Source organism: Copadichromis virginalis, linkage group LG17 (genome assembly GCF_057382275.1).
Source record: "Copadichromis virginalis isolate Kocher_CV1m ecotype Utaka linkage group LG17, C_Virginalis_male_GT1.1, whole genome shotgun sequence".
In the NCBI taxonomy this organism is placed as follows: Eukaryota; Metazoa; Chordata; class Actinopteri; order Cichliformes; family Cichlidae; genus Copadichromis; species Copadichromis virginalis.
In genome coordinates, this window is record NC_140634.1 from 32,198,213 (window position 1) to 32,211,182 (window position 12,970).

The 12,970-nt window shown below is 38.8% G+C and overlaps 1 protein-coding gene across 4 annotated transcripts in view; it reads right to left on the reverse strand.

Moving 5' to 3' along the window:
* grm8a (glutamate receptor, metabotropic 8a) overlaps positions 1–12,970 on the reverse strand; it is a 315,961-nt gene that overhangs the window by 61,503 nt on the left and 241,488 nt on the right. For all 4 annotated transcript variants that reach the window (XM_085436399.1, XM_085436402.1, XM_085436400.1 and 1 more), the window contains exon 7: positions 5,255–5,458. In XM_085436399.1, coding sequence (XP_085292525.1) covers positions 5,255–5,458 — 204 coding nt within the window. The remainder of the gene's footprint in view (positions 1–5,254; positions 5,459–12,970) is intronic.

Genomic DNA, 12,970 nt, shown 5'->3' on the forward strand with positions numbered 1-12,970 from the left:
AATACACACACACAAAAAAGTAGCCAGAAGAAGCTTCATTTCTTCAAGGCATCTGACCAGATGTGAACAACCCCAGCAGATCCACTTACTACAAACAACCACCCAGCAAATGAAACTCATTAGTTTTTTAAAAATCAAACTCAAGTACTTACAGTGGGAAAACAGACTGACAGAAAAAGTGATCAACTTTCTTTTTTCCGGGGATGGCGGTCCATTACACCACCACTAGCAGCCTGAACCACTGATACCAAGGATGGTATCAGTGGCTCTGATAAGCCAGGATGGAACCCTGCTTTCATCTTGTTTACACAAAATTCTGACCCTATCATTCATACGTCACAGCAGAAAGTCGAGACTCACCAGATCAGTCAACATTTTTCAGTCTTGATGAGCCCATGTGAAATCTGGACTCAGTTTCCTGATTTAGTTGGAAGAGCAGGACACAGTGTGGTCTTCTGTTGCTGTAGCACATCTGCTTCAAGGTTCGATGTGTTGTGTGTTCAGAGATGCTCTTCTGCATACCTTAACTGTAACTAGTGGTTATTTGAGTTATTGTTGCATACCTATTCTCCAATACTCAGACAACCAAGCTACATTCAAAGTCCCTTAAATCACCGTTCTTCACCATTTTAATGCTGTTTTTCAACATCAGCAGGTCATCTTAACTGTGTCTACATGCCGAAATGCATTCAGTTGCTGCCATTTGATTGGCTGCTTAGATATTTGCACTAACCAGACAGTTAAACAGATGAATCAAATGATGTGGCTGGTAAGCGTGTAGGTGTTTAATTCCCATCTTCGCATAACCCAGACACTGGCAAATTGATTGATTCCACCTATTAATTTTTTTTATTTTCTGTAATCATGTCATGCCTCAATTCAAGCATTCAAGTGCACTCTTTCTATATTACTCCTTCAAATTTTCTTTTTTTTTCTTCCTTTTCAAAATACTGGAGGGTAGAGGTGTGTCTGGAGTAAATTATTAGTTATTTAAAGTCTGTTTTTAGTTTAAGTATTCCCCTATTTCATCAGTAAATTATACATTTGTAGCGTTCTCACTTTTATGGATGCAGCATGTGACCTTAAAAGGATAACACAGCTGTAAATTAATTGCATTATAATTTATTATAATTGCCACTGTTACCCATAACTTTCTGTAGTGCCATCTACAAAGTGTCAGAGGCTAATGAAAGAATTTAATAGCTCTAATACAAGCTTGTATTCCCATATCATTTCAGCTCCATCTTATCTAAAAAAATTTTATTCCGTCTCAATGTCTGGTCAGGATCACTTACAGCTCATTCTGTCTGGGCCAACTTTTACTAAGCGAGAAGGATTCGGTGATTCATCTGGGGATAAAGTTTGCGACCTTGTAGTTATGGGAGGATTTCTCTACCCTCCAGGCCAACAATAACTGAGAAACTCACTTGAGCGCAAATCTGCCGCTGCTGTATGAAACAGCAATCATTGCCTGCCTGTGAATTTATTTCTGACACTTTTAGCAAGGGCAGACACCGACAGAGCAGGAAGCATCAAACACTGATACATATTTTGGGTACATTCCTATACAGACATATTCAAGCAATTTTAATCGTTCCTCTAAATCAGAAAAGCATTCTTGTAAACCTCACAATGCAACCAGTCTCACTCTGCCTCTTGCTTTCACAGACATTATGTATTCCACACAATGCTGGACGAAGGAACACAGGAAATGAAAAGGCTGACAGAGAAGCAGGTACAGGCGCATCAGGGAGAGGAATGGAGATTAATAGTAGAATATTCAAATGAGGTGTCTGATGCTACTTTGAAATGAGCAAATGTGTTTTGGGGTTTTTTTTATCCACTTAAAATTTGTCAACACTTGAGGAAGTCATGCAAAGAGAAAGAGAGAGGGGAAATTACTGAGCAGTACAAAGTGATACAAGGCTATTCGCAAAAAAGCAAAATGTAAAAAGATTACATGTTTTGAGAAAACACAAACTGAATCTAATGTTAGGTGTGAGAGGTAATGTGACATGTTCTTTGATAAGGACAAATTAGACGTTTCGTTTAGCATTGTTAAAATATGAATTTGTTGAGTCAAGTTGGGTAAAAAATACTGTAATGTGTCTACAATTTATTAAAAATGTGATACTGTCCAAATGTTTACACAAAAGGATTAACACACTATTCAAAACCTGATGTTGACTAGCTATAACGTATCAATAATACAATAATCTACCTTACATGGTAAACGAATCTCGTAAATGATGTGGTCTATCAGAAAGTTTACAAATTTGCTGATAAGCTTAGTGTTACACTGGGCTACAGCCCTAGACTAAGTTCATTTTAACTAAAATTTAAGGGTTACACCGGTGCCACACATCAGAAGGGTATTTCTACAACGTAAACTCAGGATAGCCAGGCCTTCTTTGCATTTTCTGGCTTGACAAAGTCTAAAACTGCAGCAGAAGCTTTGCTAATTCAGGTCTCCTGCTTCTGGAAATAAGCATAAAAGTGGACGTTTCATGCATCATTTAACTCTCTTTCTTCCACACAAAATGGGTCAATTGAGCATTGCCTACTCCAATCAGAGATATTGTCAAAGGAACAGGTTATTTAAAAAAAAAAAAAAAAAACTTATATAACAAATAAAATCATGATGCTGTCATGATCCTGGGCCATGTTGGCCCAGTATTCTTAGTTTTCGTGTGTTTTGTGTTTTATTCTGGTTTCTAGGATGTTCTGTTAAGTTGTTCCTTGACTTCCCCTTGTGACTTTTATGCCCTGTGTGCCCCTCTGTGTATCTGTGAGCCCTCGTCTCCCCTCCTTGGGTTTCATTCAATGTTTTCCCCAGCCCGTTTTGTCTGTGCTCTCTCTCTCTCTCTCCTCCTGTCTGAACCTCTGGATACTTCCTGTTTTACTTTGACAGTCTCTCGTCAGTATGCGTCATTTTGTGTTCACTCCTGCCCTGTCTCGTTACGATTATCTGTGTCAGCTGTGTTCCCCGTGTGCTCCCACTTCCCTCGTTAACCCTCTGTGTATTTATGTGCGCGTCTCCCTCAGTTCTGTGTCGCGTTCTCCCTCATCCGTGTGTTTCTCCGTATAATTCTAATTTGGGGTGTCTTGGTTGCCAATTGGTCCCGTTCATGTCTTTGTCTCTTCTCTGTTTCCTTACCTCAGTGTCTCCCAGTTAAGTAAGTCTTGTCTTCATGTTTGTTTGCCCATCAGTCTCCAAGTTTAGTTGCCTGTTCTCTCAGTCATGTCTCCTCTCATCCCTTGCTCTTTTGCCCTCACTCTCTCCTCCCTCTGTTTCCTGTATATAGTCAGTCTGCATCTCAATTTCTTCTACTTCCTGTTTTACTTTGACAGTCTCCTGTCCTGTATGCATTATATTTAGTTTTGTCCCGTCTCATCTGTTAGATTGTGTCCAGCTGTGTTCCCCAGGTTGCTGTTAGTTTAGTTTTCTAGTTCCTTCCAGTTTGTTTTTATTTATTTATTATTTATTTTTAATTTCATAATCCAGCAATAAAACTGTGCTGATTGTAGTTCCACCTGCAAGTCTGCATTTTGGGTCCTAATCTTTACCGCTTTAACCACCACATGACGGGTCTGTTCAGTTCTGACAGCATCATGAACGAAATGTGGAAATTGTGTTAGCTTTTCACTAGATCAAAGTGAAATTAATTGGAATGATTTTATATTGTCATTAATAAACAGCCTACAACTATAACTGGTCAGTTGTCTAATCTGTGCTTGTAACATTTATAAATTTTCTGCCACACCAGCTGAATGTATGCGTTCTTGAGAACCATTCAGTGGTTTTTGTAAGAATTTGTGATAGCATAGAGGTTCCAAATGATTTTAAACTGAAGCCCTGAAAATAACCTGCTCCCAAACAGGTTGTGTGTTCAGCATAAGTTACCATGGTGATCCAGCAAGGCACAAAGACAGCCCAAAGTGAGCCACCGGTGTGACACTGAAAACTCTGGCTTTAAGTTCAACATACCTCACTAATCAATTAATCCCACTTCATAATACAGCCCTCAGGGCTTTAGCCTAATGTCACATTAGGGCAGCTATGGATAAGCAACCACTTGTGTGCAGCATTGCTGTGGCAAGATTTGCATGGAAGTGAGACAATACACACGGAGGAACTGGAGACAATTAAACAGAAAATGTTTGGAAAATATGGAAATATGTATTTTGACATAAGTGGTTTAAACCTTTTACTGACTTAAAAGGTACCCCCCCCACCCAAGAGTTAGAAAAGGAAAAGGTCATTCCACGAAACAGTGACATCAATAACATCTAATATGAGCCATGTAAGCATTAAAACGACAGGAACAAGGATTTTAACTCTCAAGAAATCTGTGCCGTGGAACAGATCGGACGAATGTACATAAATCCACAAGCACTTTGACCAGGAGACAGGAGTTCATGTTCCACTAAAGAGAGCCTGTTTTTAGATTCAATTCAGAAACTCTAGAAGAAAAAGGAAGTAATAAAAGAGCTGATTGATTTTACTTTGCTCAGAGATGTATTTTTTCTCTGTCCCAAATGCTTACCTATATCAAGAATAACAATGCAAATTAAATTTGTATTTATATTTATATAAATATATTTACATTTCTGAATTAATTTATATTTAATTTGAGTTCTTCACAAGGCAGATGTTAAAGGATAAGTCTTAAGATAAAAGTGAGTATCATTCATGATTTTAAAGAGGCTGAAATGTTTGCAAGTTGGTGATCTGAGTTCATAATCTCCTATATCTCTCTTTATATATTCTAATTTCATTGTCAATACACTCATATCTGATATTAATTTAAATGATTTATACATGCAAGCTTTAAAACACAGGGAAGAAGATAGTGTGGTGTGATTTAAATGTGTATCTGAATATCCGAAGGGTACTTGTCATATTTGTGCAATATATATATATATATATATATATATATATACACACACACACACACACACACACACACACACACACACACACACACACACACACACACACACATATAAATTGCAGTAAGTATTACTGGAGGTTAGCATAATCTTTTTTTTTTTTTTTTTTTTACTAAAAAAAAAAAGGTTAGCATAATCTAAGGCATTTTGTTTGAATGGTCAGCATGTAATTTTTTTTTTTTTACTAGGATAAGAATGCTTTTAAAAGCATATGCACCTGAAAAAGGTTACAATCGTTGAAAAAAAACAAAACCCAGCATTATATTGGATCCTATACATTTAAACCAAGTGGAAAACTTACCATTGAAGTTGACAGCGCGGATGTGGTTGAGTAGCTCTTTACCATCGATATTGTTGGCCATCCGTGGACAGAGGCCTGGGTATCCGTAGCAGAGCTCCCGGTGCATGCGGTGCAGAGCGTGGGCCATGGCATACACTGCATCCATCACAAACTGAACCTTTCCCTCTTGTTCATAACTGGAGTCACGGCCAACTTTTTCTAAACCTGAACAAGAAGAAGAAAAGATGTGCTTAAAAGGGAGAGAAGGAATATTAGAAGTAAGATAAAGCACATTAACTCCCAGGGGACTCGTTTTAGGTAACAATCAAGGTATGGAAATCCATAGCAACATACATTCCACCTGCGTCTACCTCTCATAACAGATCAGCGGGGAGCTATAGGGAAAAACTTGTGTGCAATGATATAAAGTTACAGCATACAGAAGTAGATTTCTTTAGGCCATGTATCATCCATCACCCCACATGAACTGAAAAAAGGAATCATATGCTTCAGGTACGAGATGCTACGGTTGTGTGGTGAATGGCATTTGATGCTTTGGGTAAATGTGAAACTTATTCATGGCCTTAAATGACTTTATGATAATCATTCTGCAGTCTCGCCTTGAGTCTGTTCTAATAGGGAAGCCTGGCACCTGACCTGTATAGCCAGTCGTGTGCCTACTGTCGTCTTCACAGTGCCAGGCCATCACCATTTGTCACAGCTTTTGCTTCTGTTTGTGCTTTGTCTTCTGTATAGCCCATTTATGTCCTATTATATTCCATGTACACCATAAAAAAGCCAATAGTCAAGTGGTGACAGAAAAATAGAAATGTATAATGCAGGTGAAACAAGATCTACAATAATGGCACCAAAGCACGTAGAGGAAAGTGGGCAGCGGTTGGCTCCAGAAGGACTGAAGAAAGAGATGAAAGAAAGACAACAGGTAAGAAATAAAACGAAAAAGAGAGTTTAGATGAAGAGAAACTTTAAAGGAATGAAGAGAGACCAAATGAGAGATGAAATCTTTGTGCAAGACAGGTTGACCAGTAGACAGGCAACGGGGCACTCAGCATGACAATGACAAATAACTCCTCTCAGTCCATTCTCGCCCTGGTAGCAAAGAAAGAACAACATGTTCCTTCTTTACATCTTCTGAACCACTGATAATGGCATTTCTGTGTATACAGGAAAGGCAAGAAAGTGTCTGGTGGGGACAAAATAGACTTTATCCTCTTTCCGACTAGTCACACAACCATGTGTTGAGCCTTGACATGTTTAATTTACTTATAAGTCTCTACTTTTGGCTTCACATACAGTTATTAGTCTTCAGTGTATACTACCATTTAGCTCTGCTTTCTGAGCTTATCTTACTGCTGCAGCCTTATTAGTTACTGCAGATTAATGTTTAGGTTCATAAGCTGCTGATGAATATTTGAATACTTACATCTGGTCTTTATGCTTGCATGCATGTACAAAATACATGCATGCATACAATCCCTGCCCTGACATAAATATGTGCCAATGCTCAAAAGCATGCAAATGGTCTCCCAACTGCATTTTCTTTGAGCGGATTTTATGTAATGACTCATTAGCATAATGAGCTAATGAAAAAAGAAGAGAGTGAAAACCTCCTTGATGCATTAAGATGAAAATCAGTAATTGAGTGTAACATTCATTTTCTCTGTTTTCATCAAAAAGTTCAAAGAGTGGAACCACATAACATCCTACGTTCATTATCTTCCTTTCTCACACGATATCTGACTTTATGTGATATATTCTTTGTTCTTGTTTCTCTATCCTTATCTCTCGCTTCGACCACATTCTCTCATATTCTCTCTTTCTGTCCTACCCCTCCGTTTGGTTACTAAATCTACTGCATCTATCTTGGCTATGTTCACTCTTTTTTTCCTTTTCTTTTTTTCTTTAAAAGCAGCAGTCACCTTCAGGCAACACAAACCGAATCAAAACCCATCTGGGCTGAGCTGAATTAACAAGACCAGAGGCACCCAGAATCAATATGAGCATCCATAAGGAATTAATGGGGTCCCCTGAATAAAATCCAATCCACAGTTATGGAAGGCTGTAGGGTGCTTTGTATGCATGTCCTTATTCGTGTGTTTGTTGGTGCCTGTGGTGATGGGTAAGAACCCCAGCAGGAAATTAGTTAGCATTTTCTCCGGGCCACTGTGGTCCAGCCATACAGCTGATCACAATGCTGGCCTAAGAGTTGAACTTTGATAGTAAACAGGAGCACTGTAATGTGTGCATATGTGTGGAGAGAAGAAAAAGACAGAGAACAAAGTACGCAGAAAGTACAAGTCTCTATCTTTCAACTGTAACGAAAATCTGTTGTTTTTTGATCCTGCAAAGAGGGCTAACACAATACATTTTTTGGGGGGGGGGGTGTTTCTGCAGCACCCTGTTTTCTGTTACCTGTTTGGACACTCTCCCTCATGCTGAGGCAACTATTCAAACCTGTGGGTATTTATTTCATGACCTGTACACTGCTGGGTGGAGGAGGGTGCTTTCGGCAATATTGATTTTGTGTGTGTATATACGATGATGATCCGTCCGGCTTGAAAAAAATGCACATGTGGACAACTACCTGCCTGAGGTGTCAGACTGAAACTGGGGGTAAAAACCCACTGAGTTATTTCCTAAAAAGTATGGGGAAAAAAGGAAAAAAAAAAAACAACTTGTTGCTCAGAGCTGGCAGATATGCTGTTATGTGTATTACTGCCCTTAATTTGACATTTCATTAGAAAAGCAGCTGCACAAATCACATAACCTTTATTTATCCACAAAAGCATTCACCTTTTGGCCAACAACCTGCTCAACATTCATAAATACACACATTCACAGCTCAGTAGTCACTGAAAGAGAAGAGAGCTTTTCTCATTAGCATCTCAAATTCTGGCCACAAGCCCAGTTTTTGAATCTCACAGCCAGAGCTACAGTCCTGTGCAATAGTCCTGAGTCACCCCTCATTTCTTTATATTTTGCTTCTAAAGAGTCAGACGTTCTTGTAATTTTGAAGTGAACAATGTTTCTCCAGGCTTTCTGTCTGCCTTTCAACACTTTTCTTTGGACATTAGCTGTTTGTTTAGTCCAGTCCTTGTATTTTACCATTGTTAGAGGAATATATGTTTTTTGTTTCCTGAACCACTTAACAATGTTCTATGAGGACAAAAAGAATCCCAAACTTAAAAGATGAACCAGCGTTGTGTCTACACATCAGGCAATGAATGACGAACCAGTTTAAATCGTATACTTAGGCACAGCCTGTTGCAAAAAGTATCTACAGCGATCAAGAGTATCTGAAAGATCCAGTAACAATCTGGCACAGGACCTGAGAGATGCATCTGGCCCTCAGATCCATCTGCTATTTACTGAAGCTTCATCAGGAATGGTTTCAGTCAAAGGGTGGCTGTCAAGAAGCCAAGTACCTAGTACCATCAGGTTTTGATCCACCATGCAATATCATCTTGATCTTAAACACACTGCCAGTCATGGACACGTACACAGAAAAACACACAATTGAACATTGCCAGTCATGGATTGGCCTCCCTAGAGTCTGGACATCAACATTATTAAAGCAATGTGGGATTATCTTGACGGAACGGAACAAAAAGGAGCCAACACCTGGAGAATGTCCTTAGGACTTTGAATGTCCTTCAGGAATCCTGGCGAATTATTTCTGAAGACTAAAGAAATGACAAGAAAGCTGACTTACTGAGTTCAAGCTGTGTTAACAAATAAACGTAGTCATACCAAATCTCAACTTTCAAGCTTGTTAGAATTGCATGCATGTTTGAACATGTTTCAATAAATCATTGCACCTATTTCCTATTTCCCAATTTCTTTTGCTGATTTCCCTTTCATTTTGTTTGCTAAAAGAATATTTACAAATCACATTTGATTGGTGTCAGGCTAGTATGCATCAAACTATACTACTAAAACCCAAAAGTTTCTTAGAGCTTTTAAAGTCTTGTCTTGCCCTGAGGTTACTCTGGTAACAGCCTCTGTAATGTGACTGATTCTCGTAAGCTCACTTGAATCCTGATGTGTGCAGCAGGGTGAGGTACACCACATTCAACTGACTGTGATGTCTGTGAAAACAAAACCCAAAAAGAAAAGTGCAGCAAGGTGAAACAAATGTATCTGTGTGGCTAAGTGATGTGATGGGAGTCCATTTATTGTTCTTGTAACCAAATTCAAGGAAATTAGAACAGAACAGAGTGAAAATTGATTCAACATTAAATAGAAACACTGTAAGTTAAAACCCGATTGTATTTTATCCACTTATATCCACCAGGTAAAAAGTACAAAAAAAGTATATCATTTAAATTACAGGCTGACATACAGTGTATGGCCCAGCTACACACAACACCTAGAGAAGCTGCTCAGGCATGGAAGCCCATGCTATGAGAAGTGTGTGGTGCATAGTTTGTGTGCTGATGTTAATGCCAGGAGAAGTCTGGAACTCTACAGTCAATCAGCAGTTCATATAATGGAGTCCATATAGTGTAAGTAAGCACTTATCGGGGCGGGGTTTTGTTGTTGTTGTTGTTGTTGTTGTTTTTTGAATATTCACTCCCCATACTGCACATATTCAATTTTTTTAGGTTTATTTACTATTCCTAACATTTCCTCAGCCAGCAAGGAGTGCAGAAAGGTGAATATGTTCAGCCATAGTGCATCAAGATGACTTTAAGCAAAGGAAAGACAGACAGAAATGCCATGTTTTATTCATTCCATTAATCTCATTGGTGTAGTGAAAAGCTGAATCACTCATTAAGATGGTTGGCAAGCACATAAACAGCAACGTGTATACATGCACAGGAATGCAAAAAAGAAAGAATAGAGTCAAGCGCCTTTAGAACTGGTCAGCTGTGAGATACAGTTAAGAAACCTGTGTTTCTAAGAAGAGTGCATTTTGAAATATACCTAGACAGCCTCCCAAGTCAACAAAAGTACCTTGAGCTGTCTAACGTTCCACCATAATTACAGATCTAATTATGCTAATAGTCTACAAACAAAGCTAAACAAGACATTAATTAGTAAGCCCTTTCACAGCAACATACCTTTATATAACACGTCTGGCAGTGGTGCACTGAAAGTACATCTTTTTAGCAACAGTTGTGCAGCTCTTAGAAAACAAACTGTGGTCAGTGACCATTCACAAGAAAGAAGAAAGACACCTGAAAAGGGCAAAGAGTCTTTTCAAGTGGTTTCACAATTTAGATAAAAATAGCGGCATGTTTTTTAGACGCTTTGGCCTTTAAAAAAAAATAAAAAATGAAATACAAGACTGCTAAATGCTGTCTTTTCTTCTCTCCAGATTTGTGCCTCATTGCATGTAACTTGTGTTTTATGTCTTTCTGAACATTAAAACATCTCCTTTTAATGCATCGCTACAAGTACGCATGCAGTTGTTGGCATTCAGCATTTGTGCAAATTCTCATTCAGAGAAAAAAAAAAAGCACAACCAAGTAATGAAAGTATTGTACTTTGAGCCATAGATCAACATGCCATGTAATAATGAGAATTTCTCTCTGCTGTTCTTATGAGATGTGAAATGACACGATGCATCATTAATCAGTATATCGCAAGAAAATGCAATCGTGCCTTGAGACAGTTAAATGACTGTTGCTGTTATGAGTAGTGCTAACTGGGAAAACACTACCGTGTCTGTTTCCTGGGATTGCGTCAGGTGTTGAAACCGGAGCAACGGGTGTGTGTGTGTGTGTGCGTCTGAGTGTGTGCAAAGTACAATACAATACAGCTTTTATTGGATGTGTCTGCCCATTGTCTGCAGCCAGTAACAGTGTGTGATATGTATGAAATCCACCCATTTAGTCTCTGCACGTTATGTGAGCAGGTGCAAAATCAGAACTAGAGATTTAGCTGAGGCTTTAAGACCCAATTACGATATTCAATATTTAATGTAGTGCAGTCTTGTTTTTGTATCAGTGTGGAAAACAGGAGACAACAATAAAGGTGAAGTGGAGGCAGAGAAAGTGATGACTGGACAAAATGTTTGCTTGCTGAAGTGAATTTGCACACTTTATTCCATTTTGTAGCCAGCAGCTGCTAAATGCAATTCAGCCTTTCTGTTCACTGTTAATGACATCAGAGACCACAGGCAACTTAGTTGGTTGGCGCCTTGGTAAACGAGGATTTGCACTGAAAACTCTGGGAGGCAAAAGGACAGATAAAAAGTAACTTTCGTGTCTCATCCAAGATCTGCAATCCGAAAAGAAAAAACAAAAATGCATGAGCAAGCAATCTCCATATCTGCCTCCAAGTCATTTTCATATTTCGTGGTTGATTATTTGTTCTTGTTACATAGGCACTCGGGCCGACTGCTGTGATCTGATTCTAGATCTGTACAAATTCATTACTCATCTTGGTTCTGTTTAATAAAAGCTACAGGCATGTCACGGCAAAAAAACATGTTCAAAAACCAATTTTATGATGAAAGTTTTGTTTGAAATTGAGATGATCTGCTATTTGTCGATCCTGACACCTGCTATTACAAACTGAATGCTAGCATAAAAATGTAGGCTTTAAAGTCTCTAAACTACAAACGAAAAGGAGTTTTAATAGTCAAGACCCTGCACTTTAAAGGGGCCTTTGAAGATTAAGTTGTGGTGATATTTTTCATCATTTTCGTTTTCTTTTAAATTGATACTGCATTATAAACAGACCTCTCCAAACAAATCTTAAACTCGGCACTTCAAAATCAATGCAGAGGTGGTGATACTTTGAATTCTCTTATTAGTAGTGCAAGTCAAAAGACAAGATATATATGTATTTCCTTAGGAGTCAAAGTAAGAAGCTTACAAATGAAAACACCTTTTTTGCAGCATGGTCGGGGATGATAGTGATTTGAAGGACTTTAGCATCTCTTCTGCGACAGATTTTAACATAATAACAGGCCGAGAGATCGGCTGAAACCTCTGGTCACCAGTGTTGGGAAGGTTACTTTTGTATGAATGAATGTATTCCACTACAGATTACAGAATACATGCCCCAAAATGTATTCTGTAACGTATTCCGTTACGTTACTCAATGAGAGTAACGTATTCTGAATACTTTGGATTACTTAATATATTATCATGCTTTTTACAGCTACATGAATGTACCATTGCTGTGTGATTTATTACTATTACTGAAGGTCCGCGGCTCCGAACCGTAGTAGGGGGACCTCTGGCTAATACGTCCGGTTCGTGTCGGGCTCGTAGCTGAAAAATAGCTTTACTTTTTGTTGTGTGGGTCAACTTTGCTAGCGAGAGACAGAGAGAGGCGTTGAAAGGCTGCTCCAGAATTTACTGTTTCGGAGGAAAACACGAACACAGTGTACAGTCAAGTCTTGATAGCGTACTTACAACTGGGCTCGTCAGGCACTCTTTTTGGCTGCAGTGGTTATTATTATATTTACATGCTTCCAGCTCCCGTTTCTGCTCGATGACAACTCGTACTTTTCCTTTTTCTCCCTCCCTCGCTCACAGACACACAATGGGTATGACCATTCTCCCTGCAGCACGGACTACACTACCAATGAGGCTACATTCTTTAGCGCTATGTCTGTAACACTCTGCCTATGCCTTTATATTAAATCATTTTTAAAAAAAGATTTCCTCATTATGAGACGCGAGATTGAGACACGGGCATTAGGGCCTCTTAATGCGTGTTTTGTTTGGGTTTCCACCGGAGTTTTGGAATTACCAAAAA